Raw genomic sequence first — 17904 nt, 5'->3', positions numbered from 1 at the left:
ACTCAACTACTTTTTATCACTCCTATTAAATTATTCATCTCTCTTTCTCTTTCTATTTTTGGACTTACACTCACATTTTCTCTCTCCAATTAAGCACATTAACTCATAACTCTTAAAATCCTGTGTCAGTTAAGGAATGTGTCGTCTTAGCCGGGATGGAGGGAGCGTAAAAATAGGGAAGGAAAATTTTCAATTTTTAGATGTAAAATGAAGAAAACAGATAAATGTAAACTAAGGAGCTATTAAGGGTAGATCAGACATTACGACACCTCCAACCAAACGAAAAACCCTAAATCGAAGTCCTTAAAATCCCCTGCGGCAAAGCATTGGTGCATTCGCCTCCTCTTCCAGCAGCAGGGACTTGAGATCTTCTTCACCAAAATGGGTGTTTTCACATTTGTTTGCAGAGAATCCGGTTCCGATTGGTCGGCGAAGCAGCTCAAAGGCGACCTCGAGGCTACGGCTGACTGCACCTTTGACCTCCAGCGTAAGCTCGTTCAGGCGGCTCTCTCCGTCGACTCCGGCGCCGTCCAGTCCTCCTTCTCCTACGTCACTCCTAAATCCGCCGTCTTTCAGGTTTTTCTTTCCCCTCTTCGTTTCGTATTTTCTCTTATTACTGATGATCCAAACAACAAAATATGATCTCTCTGCCCGTTCGTTTTTAGATTATTCTTCAAATCAATTGTTTGATTACTGATCTGGTAGATCGACGAGTTGAGAAATTTTTTTCAGATTAATGTCGGACTTTCCTTTATTATTGTGTTGTTGTGTTTGGTTTAAAATTAAATAATCGCTTTGTATGTTTGGTGTTGGTAATTAAGATAGTATATGTGTAATTTTATTTTTTATGATTGACCTGGAGAATGTTATTATACTGCATTATAATTATGGAGTACTAATAAATGCAGGTTATTGTTGGAGCTGGAAATGGTGCTCCTTTTGTAGGAGGTGGCGGTGCTGCTGCTGCTGCTGCGGCCTCTGGTGGTGCAGCTGCTGAGGCACCTGCAGCTGCAAAAGAGGAAGAGAAGGATGAGGAAAGTGATGAAGATGGCATTGGAATGTCACTCTTCGATGATGAGTAGATTCTTTTATCATTTCCATTGTTACAAAATTGTAGTTTTGCTCCAACTGCTTTAGGATTTTGCGTTATCATATGGTTTAGGATTTTGCGTTATCATATGGTTTAATCTTGGTATCATTTTGATCTTGTTAATGCGTGCAAAATATATTGCTAAATGCTGCAGGTTTCTGATTTGAATCGAATTGCGTGCAAATTGAACAGAAATATACTCCCTTTGCTTTATTCCACTTTCATTATGCAGACTGCATATTTCACCAATTTTTTATATTCTCTTTCTACTTTTCTTTACCAAGTCAAATATTTTTTTAAACTTGTGCTAATCAAAAGTGATCTTTAAATGGTGGAAGGAAGGAGTATGTGAAATAGTTTATAGTCTGATATGATGTTTGTGTTGCATCATTTTGTTTCATACGTTGCTTAGGCCATTAGGGTATCAGTAACCCCGTCCCCATTTTCAGCCCCAAGTCCCCTCCACGTCATCATTCCTCTACAGTTGCGGCCCAGGCCCCAACTGCTGTAATCCTGCAGGCCGCAACTCGGGCCGCAACTAATAAATGACACTATTCACAACTCCAACCTATTTAACTCGAAAACGCAATTCGTTGAACAATTGAAACCGGAAAAATGCATTGTTCATTCGAAATTAACATTACATTACTAGACGAAGCAAATTTAAAATACAAGAAACCTCGGCCACGACTACTACTTCTTCATTTGGGCGCGAAGGTAGGCGATCATCTCATGGTGCAACTCGAGCTCCTCGTCCGACATCTTCGATGTATCCCTCGCTGTCAACTCCGTCAGCTGGCTCATCCGCCATGTAATATTCATCTCCGACAAAGTGTCGGACATCTTATCCAGAGACGGATTGGTCGGTGGTGGCACCATAGCGGAGTTGCTCGCAGTTGCCTTCCCCTTTGCTTTCCTCTTGGCCGCCTTTGTTCCCATCGGGCGGCTCTGAATGCTAGGAGAGGAGCCGAAGATGTCGTCGTCCGTCACGTTGAGGTCGATCGCCGGACCTCCTTCGCTCGAAGAGTAGTTTCCGGAGGCGGAAACTTTGGTTCTCTTCGCCGCCCCAGTTGCCGCCGGCTTGGCACCGCTGGTGTACTTCGAGCTCTTCTCGACGAGCTTCCAAACGTCGATGTACTTGAAGGACTTCTTCCCGTCAGCGAAGAACGCATCCTTCGCCATCTGGACGAGGTCCGCCTCGTTGTGCCCGCTCGGCCACATCCGGACTACGTTTTCCCACTTTCCGTTCCACTTGCTCATATCCGCCTGGACCCGGCCCCAATGCTTGCGCAGCTTCACGTAGCTACGCTCGATCGACCCTTTAGGACGGCCAGCGTTATACTTCTCAGCAATCCGCTCCCAAAAAACCTTGCTGGTTTGCTGGTTGCCGATGATAGGATCCTCGGCGATGTCGATGTAGTTCCTCGCAAGCCACATTGTCTCTTGCGGACTGTACTTCTTCGGCCCATCTTCCTCGCCCACCTTCCCCTTGCCCCGCTCTTGAGCGGGCTCCATCTCACTGACCTCGAACTCTTCGGTGGTGACCGGCGATGTTCCGTCGACGTTGCTACCGACTCCCGGACTAGGCGTCAGCTGCGATGGTGGCGACGCCGGTATGTACCAATTGTTCGAGTTAACGAACTCCTCCATCTCACGTTGATCGCTGTTGAACCAATCCATTTACACCGACACAAAGGGTATAATTGTTCGAGTTAATAGATGATTGAAATGTAACGTAGGATTGAAATTGGATGCACATAAGATTTATGCACAACAAAGGCTCGTATTTATAGACATCGAACTAAAAAAAAATGGATTTGCGGCCCGGCCCGTCACCGTGCAACGCTGGGCCCCTTGCGTTACGCTCGGGACGGGCCGGGCCGGGACTCGCGAGATGCGGCCCGGCCCCTTGCGTTACGCATGCTCTTAGCAATGGGGCGCCCTATGGCGCGTCATGTCATCAGTTTTATCTTCCTACCCACCTGCAATGTGGCACCGCGCACCCTATGGTGCCCCTATAAATTTTCATTTTATTTGAATATTTAAATAACAACATAAAATGGGAAAAAAATTAATTTAATTTATAGAAATTAATACATTACAATACGAATTAAAAAAAATACGCAAACTCAGTGACGGCGGTTACGGGCCCACATTTCTTCAATCATGTCGTTCATGAGTTGAACATGGTCTTGTTGGTTGCGCATTGAGGCCTGTCTAGCTAGAACCTCATTGAATCCTCACGGTAATCCTCTAGCGGGGGCTCGGTCGCCGTGCTGGACGAGCTAGATGCACTGTCATCATAGTTCCAGTCAGTGATGCTCCCACCCTCAAGCTCGACTATCATGTTGTGCATGATTATGCACGCATACATGACATCGGCGATGACTTCCTTGAACCAGAGACGAGCCGGCCCCTTCACAATTGTCCACCGTGCTTGGAGCACACCAAATGCCCGCTCGACATCTTTCCGCGCCGACTCCTGCTTTTGCGCAAATAAAGCCCTCTTCTCACCAATTGGGCAGCTGATCGCCTTCACAAAAACAGGCCACTGTGGGTATATGCTATCGACCAAGTAGTACCCCATGTGGCATTGGCGGCTGTTGGCGGTGAACTCGATGGCCGGGCCGTTGCCATTGCATTGCTCGGTGAAGAGGGTGGATGAGTTGAGGACGTTAATGTCGTTGTTCGACCCGGCTAAGCCGAAGTACGCATGACAGATCTAGAGCCGATGGTCAGCAACGGCTTCGAGGATCATCGTCGGGTGGCTGCCCTTGTATCCACTTGTGAATTGGCCTCTCCACGCCGTCGGACAATTCTTCCACTGCCAGTGCATACAGTCGATGCTCCCTAGCATCCCAGGAAAGCCGTGCGTCGTCTCGTGCATCTTCATCAGGCCCTGGCAATCAGCGGCAGTGGGCTTGCGCAAATATGTGTCGCCGTAGGCCTCCACAACTCTCCTACAAAATCTCTTCAGACACTCCCGGCCTATTGTCTCCCCGACGAGGAGGTACTCGGCGAAAATGTTCGTCGTGGTGCCGTAGGCCAACTGACGGAGTGCAGCCGTGCACTTTTGCATCAGTGTAAGGCCGGGTCAGACGTCCAGACAATGCTGAGAAAAAGGTAACTCAACATTCTAAACCGACGGCGGAAAACAGTCTGTCTCCACCGTGGTTGGTCGGCAAAATAGTCTGCAATCAGACGTTCGTGAGCTGCCGCGTGGTCGCGTCGGACAGACCTTCGACGTCGAATAGGCCTGTGGATCTGCTCCGCTGCCGCCGCCGCATCGCGCTGCAGTTGGGCTAAGCATTCCGCCATGGCCTCTTCAACGACTGCATCTAAGGCTTCCGAGGTGGCCGAGGTCGAACTACCCGACTCCGAGGAGCTAGAACTAGTGGCGTCATCGTCGTGGTTCATTTTGGTATTTGAGAGAGGTAGAAATGTGACAGATGAGCGAAATGAGAGAGGTGCGATGTTCGTACGAACAAGTGAATGAGAAACGAGGTTTAAATAGCCATCGAAAATGCGTGCTATCGTCAGCGACCATCGTCCGCCGATCCCGCAATAGGGCGCCCGATGGTGCGGACGATGGCCTATCGTCCGCGCCATCGTCCGCCGATCCCACAATGGCGCGGACGATGGTGCGGACGATAGGCCATCGACCGCAGACGTAGGACGCGGACAATGGCGGCTACCCACAATGTGGGCATCGTCCGCACCCGCGGACGATGGACGCCATCGGGCGCCCCATTGCGGGTGGCCTTATAATTTGTGAAATTAGTTTGAATTCATAGTATTGGAGAGATATTGATAGGCATGTCAATCTAACTCGAAATTCTCGAGTCAGTTTGAATAACTCAAGAAAATTACTAGGTTAGGATTGTAATATCACAACCCATATACAAAATGGGCTAACCTAGGTTAGGATTATAATCACAGCCTATATGCAAAATGGGCTAAACAAGTTAACCCATTTGGGTTGGCAGGTTCTTTTTTTTTTTACACACACACACACTCACTTCGGAGTTCGAGATACATTGGCAAGCGAACTAGCCTCTTCCAGCCCCTCGTGGTCACGCCTGAACCAGCCTCCTCCTGCCCCTCGTGGCCAACGAACTAGCCGCTTAACCACCCTCAGACGGGTCCAGGCCAAGCACCGGCCTCTCCTTTTCCCTCGTGGCCCACGAACTAGCTGCTTAACTACCCTCAGACGGGTCTCGGCTCGTAAGTTGACCACCCTCAGACTGGTCCAGGCCCGTATGCTTGCAAAGTCCCAAGGCAACAAGCCTTGGGCCCACAGGGAAATTAATCCCAAGTTGCGCCATCCAGGATTCGAACTCAGGACCTCCTGGATGGCGCCATATCCTTGCCTCCCTTCTCAACCAGTTGAGCTAGGAGGCTTGGTTATTTGGGTTGGCAGGTTAAATGGGTTGTTCCGAGCAGGTTGTGGGTCAACCTGATGGGTTGTAGTTTTGAATTGGAACGAACATACTCTCTTCGTTCCTAATAATTTATCGCTATTTGATTTGTCACTGGTATTAAGAAATGTAATAGAAAGTGGATTAAAAAAGTTAGTGGCATATAGATCCTATTTTTTATATACTCCGTAGTGGTTTTATAATAAAATATAAGTGAGAATCAGTTAGTGGAAATTGATGTCCATTATAAAAAAAATGGTAAAAGTTGATGGTGACATATATTTAGGGACAGATGAAAATGAAATCAGTGACAAATTTTCAAGGACAGGAGTACTTATTTTTCTTCTACTTTAGGATTTAATGTCTTCTTCAATTTTCATTCCACACCTTTTCAATCAGTTCGACGCTACCACCTTTCAAGTTTTACCTCGATCATTCTTCCGTTGTACCAACATTTGAACGGACACAAATACAAGTTTTAATTTAAATTGATTGTTTTAAATACTGCTCACAAGATATCCAAGAACGACCCTTAAGGATAGGTGAAAAGCTTTGAGGTAGATATTGAAAATGACTACGTACTCTAAAGATGTGCAATCCATCATCTGATCTTTAAAGATCAATACAAGTTATTGCTTTTCAGTTTATTTACCTGGAATACGAGTATTATGGTTATTTCCTATGCATGTGATTAAATGTATTTTACTTGTAAGAATTTAGTTGCATATGCATATTAATTGACCTTGAATCATTTATCATAGATAGATAATAGAGAGATTCTACATTAAACCTGGATATTGTGCAATATAATTAGAAGATAGCATAGTAGCGATGCATTGAGCTCCTCGGCCACATGCAATAAATAAACATATCTGAAGGTCCAATCCACAAATTCTAAAATTACCGACGCCATTCGTCAATACGCGATCGTGCCACCCACCAAAAAAAATAAAAGACGAGGAGTATGAGTAGTGTAAGCGAGGGGATCAAATAGTGATACTAATAAATAGTACTGCATGAAATGAAACCCATGAGTATTGCCTAACCTCGGATAAACTAATTTCAATATCCACACACACACACTCATACATTGGGAGACACCCCCCTTCCTCTCTCTGCCACAACAAGGATGACTCATTGCATGCATTACAACTTATCATTATCGCGTCCACCACCTCGTCCATCTCTGTTGTTGTTTCGTTGCCACATCACTTATTATCTCATTACCAAAACTAGTCATCCATTGTCATACGATTTTAAGCAATTCGGAAGGCCAACCAAAACCAATTATTTCATTAGTTTGGTCTTGGATTGGTTATCCAAACTCAGTTAATCAGTTCAGCCTCATCTTAATTTGCTTTTCGGTTCTGTTCTCGGATCATCACGAATTGAATAGAGAGACACCACTAATATTAGTTGAGAACAAGTACCATTCGATCAAGTTATATGCAATCTAACTATTTATTCCAACTAGAAATCACAAACATAACGGAGAAAAGAAGAGGAAAAAGGTTTCCAGTTTGATACGAAATCAAAACACAATGTTTAATAAACGGACAAGAAGCAAAATGCATGATACCAACTTCGATGCATGCACTATTCATGATCAAAGTAGTAATCCATTAACCACAACTAATTTACAAAATTAAGAATTTACATCTGAGAAAATGTCTATTACCTACAAGTTGGTCCAACAGTATCTCCTTCTCTGATTATGGAGTAGCTATTGCTATCGCTGTTACTTGTATACTTCTTTTCTTCCTCCAAAACCCCTCATATTTACCTAATAGACTCCTGCTGCTACCTACCACCACCCAATTTTTCGTGCCACAACAGCTAACTACATAAAGCACTTTGAACTATGTGCTGCTCATGAGAGAATCCAAAGGATGAGGTATTGGTTGTGAGGCATGTCTTCCTGTTTCAGTACATCAAATCCCACCTGATAAATCTCTTAGCTGCACCCAAGAAAAAACATAAACAGCTCTTTTCACGGTTGTGAAAGACCTCCTTAGCAAGCAAAGTATCAAAACCCCAATAGCATTGACATTCTAGTAACCAACTGTAGCATCTTCTGCCCCACACCATCCATTACAGTTATGATCATAAACAAGTTTGGGTTCAGAAGCAATATCAAGAGTGTCAGCCTCAGTGGAATGGGATGCAGTGCTGGCCATTGGTTTAGCAAAAGATCTTTTGAGAGTACAAGGCAACTCGCGGGCTCTAGTTCTCAGCATAGAAGCAGTGACCCCTAGTGGCTATGATGGTAGTATCAGGTCCATGCTTTTAGCCAACACGCTTTTTCATATGGGAGGCATTGTTGTCGAACAAGAAGTAAGACAGGTTGAGAGCCAAATACGAACTTCGCTATCTCTTACGAACACATATGTGGTCAGATGATCAGTCATACCACTCAGTCATCCAGAAAGAAGATGGAGCAGGCTCTGTAGGTGTTGCACTATCGAGATCTCTTCTACATGTCGCAGCAAATACCCTAAAAATAAATTTAACAGAATTAGGCCCTTCTTGCATACCACTTCCTGAGCAGCTTCTGTATGGATGGTCAGTCTTGCAAGGAAAATTTCAGAATGCAGCAACAAATACGTACCAAACTTCAAGAAGGCGTTTGAGCATTTCTGCATACATGCAGGTGGAAAGGCAATCATTGATGCCGTGGAGGAAAAGCTGAGGCTAAAAAAGAAGATGGAGAAGCATCAAAGATGACGCTCCATAGATTCGGCAACACTTTATCTTCTTCTGTTTGGTACGAGTTGAGCTATCTGGAAGGCAAGATTAGAAAGGGTGACCGGGTGTGGCAAATTGCATTTGGTAGTGGCTTCAAATGCAATAGCGCAGTTTGGGAATGCATATCCGAACTGGATCATAACATCTGAAATGCTTGGTCGAGTAGCATACATTTGTACCTACTAATCTTTTAAACTTGCAATGTTTCAGTATTCATAGATGCAACATCCATACAGATTAGAAACACCAGAACGCCTTGCAGAAACTAAAGGTCTGATAGACAAACAATTCTAAGATATTATATCAAGCATACTATGTGGGAATTAATGTATCATAGATATTTATCAAGTCATTACAAGTCAAATGTACATTGTACAAGCATTGGGTGCTCCACAACAAGACACTTAAGAACTTTCCCTTTGCCATCTAACCTAGTGCTCCCAAAAGTTTTATGCACGCGCACACAACACACACACACACCAGTTGACCTGGGATGCAACATCTGCATCGCTCTCTTAAAACTTTATTTTAGCAATTTATAGTTATGCGGGCATTAGACACACGCTAGCATCTAATATCCATATGCAAAAAAATCACACAGGTCCGTATTTGTATATACACAGTTGCGCACAGATCAACATATAATGATGTATAGTTTACTGTACTTGGTCCAGAATCTATCATATACCACAGATGCATAAGAGAGAGATTCTGAATGGATCAGTGTTGATTTTAGTTAGTGGACTTGATGCAATTATAACATATTGATCAGTCTATTATGCAGAAACAGTTAGAAGTATCACCAAAAGATGGAATCTGATATTTATTCCAACATGGTGTAAATCCTAATATATAAAGTTATCTTTAGCATCTATATCCAGTTGCAAAATTTGAATAATCGTCTGATTTAAGTTCTTTTACGCAGGAGAAGATAAGGGGGAAGACATGTAATCGTTGTCCTTGCTGTGATACCAAAAGTTGGTCTGATAAAAGAAACTGTAGTGTTCTCGCCGGTTAAGCATGTTTTAGCTTCTTCTTTCTGAACCCAATTAAGCCTACAAAATCAACTTTTTATCATATATTACCTATGAAATCTCTATAACGGCCAACTGGAAGACTGTGTTAAGGATATAACTGAAAAATGTAGACTGTATATGCTTAATGGAGTTTCATTTGGGGGTGCTCCAATTTAGTATTCAAGGGAGAAACACTAGCCAACAAAAATAAGATATTCCAAAACCATTACTATTGCATAGCAGATAATTGGTTCCAAGGTTTTCTTGAAAAAAACAGAGTAGAAGAAAATACCGGTAATGCTGAAAATTAATTTTCATGAGCAGAACTAAACTAAACTAAATGGAAAGGTGTATAATTGCTACAATGAATTCCAATAGACATTGGTTCCTAAACTTAGCATATTTTAAGCTACATTTATTTGGAAGATCATATGCCCCTAAATACATACAACTTGTATATGAGCCTGAAGTTAGACCAAGTGTCTTAGATAAAATAAGCCATGGAGCCTTAAGATCAACAAAGATATTAAAACTAGAGAGTTCTGCATAAGATTTATTTTAAGAATAAGAACCGATCTCCTTATTTATTATAAAATAGTTACAAACTGAGGTGTTTCTGTTAACATTCTCAATAACAAGGTTTCTTATGCTTTGGGGCTTAGTAGTTATCTTCTCCAGATAAAGCCAAGGGTCAACGTGTCTTCTTTTAGCTACATATTTTAGTTCAATATACCTACTTACAGTTAAATCAAATCACTATCTAACTAAAGAAGTAGCAGTATTTAATATCATACGAAGTTTAAAATTCCATGATACATGAAGATTTAATGACATACTAAGTTTGATACTCCAAAAAACATAGCATTAAACAGTTTATATTTCTATCTCAATATATAGTGCTATGTTTAGCGATAAATACAATGAAAAATAACAGTTTTAACTAACACACATAACACCATATTGATCATAACATTTTGACCTCTACAAAATAAAACCAGTCTTACTTGTCCTTCACAACCTTGTCCTGTCCAGTTTTATTCACGATCAATTTCCGTTACCCGTTTTTATCAAATAAAGCAATTTCTTGAAACCATACAAGTACTTTGTTCATAGACTTTACAAATACTTAGTGTATGATTTTCCATAGCTCATAAATCAAACAATTTCTTACACATTTCTCTATGACAATGTCATACTTGGATGATTGAATCTATTTATAACTACATCTTATATAGTGAGACACTGATGTAAAAGAAAAAAATTATAAGGGGGAAATTATATACGAAGTAAATTTTTTCCTCGAAATTATTCAAGCTAATAACAGAATCGTGAAAATACAAAAATGTGAATCTAACTTGCCAGCTGAGTGAGAGGAAGTACCCATCAAAATTCTTATGCCGTCAATTGGGGTTTTTTCTTCTTTTGTACTAGAATAGAGTTATCATTCCTCGTTTGTACTGGACTTTTTTTTTGTTCCGGATTTGGGAGAGACGCATGACCCTCATGCGTCTCCTTTTAATAAGACGCATGACGATTATGCGTCTTTCATAAAGACGCATGAGGGTCATGCGTCTCTTTTTTTTTTTTTTTTTTTTTAACGACGCATGAGGGTCATGCGTCTTAGAGAGAGACGCATCTCCCTCATGCGTCTTTTATATTTTTTAAATTTCACGGACAACGCATGAGCATCATGCGTCTTAGAAAGAGACGCATGAGGCTCATGCGTCTCCAATTTCGAATTAAAGCAGCAGCGAAGGCAGTAGCCTCCTCATTCACGCAAACAGAAAGAGAGACGACGAACTTGGCGATTTTTCCTTTGTGATTCGGCGAAGAAGACGATTTCCACTCGTGTTCCGGTAAGTTTCGTTCAATCCTTCAACCTTCCTTCCTTAATTGTTGTTAATTTGCATAGTTTGTTTAGATTTCCCCTAATGTTTGTAAATTAGGGTTTATAACAAATAGCTCCATTTTGGTCGATTTTTTTGTTGTTTAGTTAATTGTAATTGATTTTAGTGGGTAAATTCATTGTATTGTATATTATTGGTATGTTTGAGATGATTGGTGTTGTGATTTTGGTTGTAATTTGGTTAAAATAAGTGAAGACTAACCGGAACAAAAAAAATAAGATTAGGTGTGTACAAGTGAATTATCAGGCCTTCTAAAAACTGTTCTATAACCTAACACATTGCACTTGCAACCCTCTATCACTTGTTGTTCTCTTGTTATATTATGTTATTTGTACATGCCATTGTGAGTTTGTAATTGTTGTTTTGTGAATATGTACTTAGATTAGATGGAGACTTCAAGTTCTAGCGGACATTTATTGTATGGACCCGAAGACCCGTCCGTCTTAAATATGCAAAAAAATCACATTTCAAATAAACTCATGAAAGAGGGAACAACCCAAGTATTTAAAGTCCGAAGAACTGAAAGTAAGACTTGAGACGTCGAAATTCATGAGAATGTTAGATATTGGCTTGACGTCTTTGGTTTCAAAGGCGTGATCGATTGGGGGAGGCCCATGAAGGTCGACAATGAGCTGATCACGGCGTTGATTGAGCGTTGGAGGCCGGAGACACACACTTTCCATCTACCGATCGGTGAGACGACGATCACCTTGGAAGATGTGCAAGCCATTTGGGGCTTGAGGGCGGATGGTCACGTTTTCACAGGGCGTGACTATCATGACAACTTTTCAGATTGGACCAGCAAGTGCCGCGATCTGTTGGGATGAATACCAGATACTTCCACAGAGACAAAGCAAGGCGGTTTGCTGATGACCGCGCTGATCAACCAGACAAGGATGCCTCTGGGTGATGACCTACCTACGTACGTATACATCCAAAGGGCACGTATCCATGCCCTAATTTTATTAGGAGGTCTCATTCTACCAGACACAACGGGGTGTAAGGTGCCATTTATGTGGTTGAATGGGCTTGGAGATCCGGAAGAGGTGAAGAATATTAGTTGGGGAAGTGCGGCATTGGCGTACCTTTATCATTATCAGTGCGAGGCTTCCATGGATAAGAGAAAAGAGTTGGGCGGGCCTATGATCCTTCTGCAGATATGGGCGTGGGAAAGAATGCTCACATTGAGGCCTGCGTTCATAGGACCAGTTGTGCACGAGCCATATACACCATGTGGCGCCAGGTATATATCTAAATATTTATTTATTAATGCGTATTGGGTTATTTTCTTACATCAATTTTATGTATAGGTGGAAAGGAACAACGCAGATAGGAAATGCTCCTAGACACTCGGTTGAGCATTACCGTGACCAAATATCTCTGATTAGACCTGGCCAGGTGAATATTATTTCGGTTTAGACATCATTTATGAACTTATTATGAAATTAATTTGGCATTTGCATTGCTGTTTTGTAGTTTATCTGGACGCCATATGCACCTTGCATACTGCCTGACTACTGCAATGATGTGACTGGATGCTCTTTGTGCGAAACCTACTTGGTATGTTGGGCCTATGTCGATGCCCATGAGCCTGGAAGAGTGCGCCGACAGTTCAATCGGTATCAGGATATACCTCAGTATGTAGACAGGATGCTAAGGAACGCCGATCATTTGGGCAAAAATGATCGGCGTGGTAAGAAGGGCAACAACTGGGCAAACACGCATCAGTTCTACATTGGGGAGTGGGACATGAGGTACGAAAGGTTCCAAGCTGCCGAATACGCCGCACCGATGTCCATGAATATTCCCATGAACCCGGGGTATATGGCATGGTAAAACAGGATTACCGTGACGTACATGACTCAGCCTGGGACACGGGCCACTGCTGGGATGAACGAATCGGCTGCTTCGATGAGACTATTTGTAAGTTTGTTATATTAAACTATATGGTTTCATGTGATATAGATTGTTTAGTATTGATATGTGTATCATTTTTTTGTCTAGGTTGAGGGTTTTCAGCAGGTTTTCCATTTAACTACGGAAGACGAAATGGACCCATGAGTGCGCCAGATTCGAGAAATTGTTAAGAATGTCCTCGAATCTACGAACAACGTTGATGTCATGGAGTACCCCGCTTCTCAATATCAGGATGTGGTCATGCCTTATGAACCAGAAGTACTTCCACGGCGTCGTGGAGTGCCTGGTGTTTGGACTGGGGGACACGGCTATACAAAGCAGTTTAGGATGTCCCAGTCGTTGCCCGATTATGTAGCACCAGAGCCGCAGTATCAAGAGCATGACCCACCCCAGTGGTATTCATACCCGGCGCATGAGTCTCAGTCACAGTCGGAGCGTCCCCTGTATTCTCCTAGCCAGCCTGAGCCCGATTGGACTCGTCGCCCATATTCACAATGCCAAGACGTGCAGCAATGGAGTGGAGCCCGAGCGTCGGTCGATTCATTCTTCCAGAATTATCAGATCGTGCCTCCTGTACAAGCTGAAGAAGAGGATGATGAAGGAGAATAAGAAACTGACAACGTAGGGGAGGAAAATGAGGAGGAAGACGTTGTTCAAAGCATCCATGTCCAACCTCGACCAGATATGGAGGGTTCATCACGCGGCGGGGTTGGGAAGCTCATGAGTAAAGTTTACAAGAGACTGTCAACGAGGAAGAATAAGGGGATTGAACCGTCTAAATACACTCCGTCGTCGTATAAGTAGCAACTGTTATCCTAAATAGAAGTTACAATTACTGATGGCGAAACTTGGATGATTTGTTGGAGATTGCAATATTTTTGGTGATTTTAGTGTATGGTTAAGCTCTGGTATTGAGTAGATTGTTTTGTTCTTTTAATTTATTTTGATTGCAAACTCAATTCACTTAATTTTGAATAATAGAAAATAATATGATTAGAATTTAGTATATTTATAAACTGAAAATAATATGATTAAAATTCTAAACTGCAAACTGGGTCAAAAAATGAAAATAGAAAACTGAAGTTATTAACAATTATATGCTATTAAAATAGATAACTTAGCCATATAAAAATTATACTCCCACATGACTACGCATTCTAAAATTAGCAGAAGATGTGTCGGTGTATTAGTCTAGTTATTCTAAATTAAAATTATTAATTTTTAGATTTGAAAATTAAACAGCTAATTAAGATTAACCAGCTAATTAAGATTGACCATGTGGCAGCAGATTTTAATGAAATTTAAAGAAGATAGTAAATAGTAGTACATCATTTAATCTAAATGATGTTATTGTATATATAGTTGAACTTTCAATTTTTTCCACCAAATTTAGCCAACATCGGCAACATCTGCAACATCTGTTTACTCATTCATACCGCAATCAATGCTCATAGGTTCAAACCTCGTAGATGATCCAACACCATGATCAACAATTGGTGTGATGAAGGTATTTCCAACAGACGAATACTCAACAAATAATTCAATATGCCGAGTAGAATTTAGAGCCGCATTGAACATAAAAAACACACTTTCATCACTGTCAACCCCAGTACATACATAACTCGTACCGGTACCCAAGAAACAATGTCTCCAAGATATTTCGATGAAGTGTTGGTTTGAATCTATTCTTATCTTAGCACATATCATTGCAATTAATTCAGATAATGAAACACATGAATCCAATACGATGGAAGCTCTCGCACGAGGAGGATCATAACAAATGCCCACTTGAGGAAGTTGATATATTCTACCACCCCAATATAAACTCACGAATACTTGCATGATTTCTGCAAAAATATATATACAAACCAACAACAATTAAAGACATTTTTTTTCAATAAACCCTAATTTAGTAAGTTTACAATAAATTTATCAAAAACCCTAATAATATGCAAATAAACAACAAATAAGGGAGCAATGTTGAAAGATTGAAGGAAACTTACCGAAATATGAAGGGAATCGCCACGAAATCACCAAGAAATCGCCAAGTTTTGTCTTCCTCTCTTTCTCTCGCGGATTCTGCCTATTCTGCCTGGGACACTGATTTAAGCAAGTTAGAGACGCATGAGCCTCATGCGTCTCTTCCTAAGACGCATGACGCTCATGCGTCGTCTGTGAAATTTAAAAAATATAAAAGACGCATGAGGGAGATGCGTCTCTTTCTAAGACGCATGACCCTCATGCGTCGTTAAAAAAAACGAAAAAAAAGAGAGACGCATGACCCTCATGCGTCTTTATGAAAGACGCATAATCGTCATGCGTCTCATTAAAAGGAGACGCATGAGGGTCATGCGTCTCTCCAAAATCCGGAACAAAAAAAAAGTCCAGTACAAACGAGGAATGATAACTCTATTCTAGAACAAAAATAGAAAAAAACCCAGTCAATTGCTATGAATCGTAAATCAAATTTCTTACATGACCGGCCATTTCTCAAAATTTAACATCACCGGAGTAGTTTTAATTTGAAACTGTATGAAGAAATTACAAATATAAACTGGTAAATAGTTTGAAGCTATTACTAGTGTTATCCTACTTGAGTCATGGCATGCAGTAAGTAGCATTCCTTAAACTACTGGAACAAGAAAATTGTAGCTTGTGCAGAGACCAAGGCCACTTTTGGCATGACAAAAAAATCCAGAAAATGGCAGATTTCCATTTTCCATCTGCAAGAGAACTTTTCATACCATTATATTATAGATCGATCCATCCACCGCATCCACTTTCACTGGGAGAAAACTTTGCACGCACAGTAAGGAAATTGTGGGAGCTCAAGATATGCAGCAGCCAGTACAAGATATGACTAATATATAGTCATCAGAATGCAAAAGGTTACAAAGCTAAGTTCCAAACTGAAGGTTTTGCCTGGGAACCAGTTTTAAGTACCTCTTCATTAAGTCAACCTTTGCATTCATCTTAACACATGGCATATAAAATTTAAGCTGATACGGAGTGAAATGCGGACTCACATTCGAAAATAAAGATGCATATGAAACATATTGAACCGTAGATAAAGAAATCTGGAATAAAATATAGAAAACTGAAATTGATAAAGAAAAGAAAGGAACAAACCACCCTAACCAAGAAATGAACAAAATCCTAACCATCACAGCACTCGGGCACAAACTAATTGATCCCTTGGGTACCTCTTTGACAAGTATTTATAGAGATTAAATCAAATCTACTAAAGATAAACATGGAAATAATAACTACTAGGATAAAGGTAACGCCTATATATCATGCATATAAAGCACACCTTTAACGCTAAGAACTCTTGTTCATCCGTTGCTCCTCTCTACGTAATTTATTTTTCTTCAACACGGTATGATGCTTATACATTAATTCTGCAATTCAATGGTGCCCAAAGAAGTGTGAATTCTTGAGTATCATATCACTTGTAGTTGAATCAACAGCATAACCTTGACCAGGCATCCACTAACAAATGAAGAAGCAGGTCTTTCTTTTCGGGTTGCTCAATGTAACGGGAAATGGCCAAGTGAAATATATCCTGAAACTAAATCTTCATCCAAGATGTGAATATCAGAAACTTGTACAAAAATTGAATGCGGTTTAAAGCAAGATAGATGTCAAGGTTAACTACAAAACTTTATGTAGCTTAGAATTAAGACCTGTACTACACTTGAGTACAATGGGATATTTGTACATGCTTAAGAGAAGCAAGAACAGGGAAAGGAGCAGACATAGAAGCACATTTTGCCATGGTGATATATGACTGTTAAGAATATTAGTATTCTTTCTCATATCGGTGATGTGACTTAGCCTAGCTTAGTGTTTTGTACTATATATATATATATATATATATATATATATATATATATATATATACATATAGGGTTGTATTATATACCAAACTAGTTTTAAACACTAAACGCCAAACACATCATTATATAATAACGCGGAGTTCATTACAACTTTATTTGTAGTTCATTATAGGGAATTCTAAGATTTAAAAACAATGACATCATCATGCATAATTTAGAAATCTGAAGTTCATTATATGTTTGTTATTAGTTCATTATAATGAACTCCATGTTATCATATAATGATGTTGTTCGGCGTTTAAGGTTTAAGAGTGGTTTGGTATTGATCACAATCCTATATATATATATATATATATATATATATATATATATATGGCCTGTGTTGAGTAATAAAATAAACCAAATACACTACTACTTTCTCTACTATGTCTATTTACTTTTCCGCTTATATCTATATTTTACTGTTCTACAATGACTACCTGATCAATCTTGTAGTTTGAGTTGTGAATAGACTTGATCACATCATTTACTAAGTTTATGTTGCCGTTCCTCATAAAGGAGATAGCAAACTTCTTAATGGCTGGCTTAGGGATTAACTCTGCATTATCCTGATGAAATGGAAGAGCAATAATTACATAGGGCAGAGAGAACAATTATCAACAGAATTCGTACCTTGACAACTAGATATGCATCTTTAAGAAGTCCACCTGAAAGTAAAATGTGTAAAATTTTTCCATGAATGGCCTTATTCATCGTTCTCTTACTATATTTCAGCATAGTATACACTGAAAATGCTTCTGAATATGCACCCATTGAACCGAGAGATTTCCTCAAAGAGACACAGAGATCCTGCAAAGATAAATAAATGTGGAGCTAATTCAATGAGTTGTACTATTCTTAGCATGTCCTATCATAGTAGCTGGAGTCATTTTGATACCGCTCGCCCATGGAAGGTGTATACGCGGCGTGATC

The 17904-nt window shown here is 40.7% G+C and overlaps 2 protein-coding genes, 1 long non-coding RNA gene and 1 pseudogene across 3 annotated transcripts; 3 read left to right on the top strand and 1 right to left on the bottom strand.

Annotated features, from left to right (window-relative positions):
• Positions 1 to 273: 273 nt before the first annotated feature.
• Positions 274 to 1207, top strand: LOC121777217 (60S acidic ribosomal protein P3-like). Its single transcript, XM_042174406.1, has 2 exons — positions 274 to 576; positions 909 to 1207. Exons 1-2 carry the CDS (start codon positions 382 to 384, stop codon positions 1080 to 1082), a joined length of 369 nt encoding a protein of 122 aa, XP_042030340.1. The 5' UTR covers positions 274 to 381; the 3' UTR covers positions 1083 to 1207.
• A 3199-nt stretch (positions 1208 to 4406) lies between these two features.
• Positions 4407 to 8402, top strand: LOC121776761 (annotated as a pseudogene).
• A 3924-nt stretch (positions 8403 to 12326) lies between these two features.
• Positions 12327 to 12696, top strand: LOC121777228. Its single transcript, XR_006045439.1, has 3 exons — positions 12327 to 12419; positions 12487 to 12574; positions 12653 to 12696. It is a non-coding gene; the product is annotated as an uncharacterized LOC121777228 (long non-coding RNA).
• A 2768-nt stretch (positions 12697 to 15464) lies between these two features.
• LOC121777218 (pentatricopeptide repeat-containing protein At1g10910, chloroplastic-like) lies at positions 15465 to 17904 on the bottom strand. Its single transcript, XM_042174407.1, has 4 exons — positions 17870 to 17904; positions 17605 to 17781; positions 17412 to 17540; positions 15465 to 16670 (listed from the first exon to the last, which is right to left on the bottom strand). The coding sequence occupies exons 2-4, from the start codon at positions 17743 to 17745 to the stop codon at positions 16665 to 16667; spliced, it is 276 nt and encodes a 91-aa protein (XP_042030341.1). The 5' UTR covers positions 17746 to 17781; positions 17870 to 17904; the 3' UTR covers positions 15465 to 16664.

This window comes from Salvia splendens, chromosome 18 (genome assembly GCF_004379255.2).
Source record: "Salvia splendens isolate huo1 chromosome 18, SspV2, whole genome shotgun sequence".
Lineage (NCBI taxonomy): Eukaryota > Viridiplantae > Streptophyta > Magnoliopsida > Lamiales > Lamiaceae > Salvia > Salvia splendens.
This window is presented reverse-complemented; position numbering and strand designations above follow the sequence as displayed.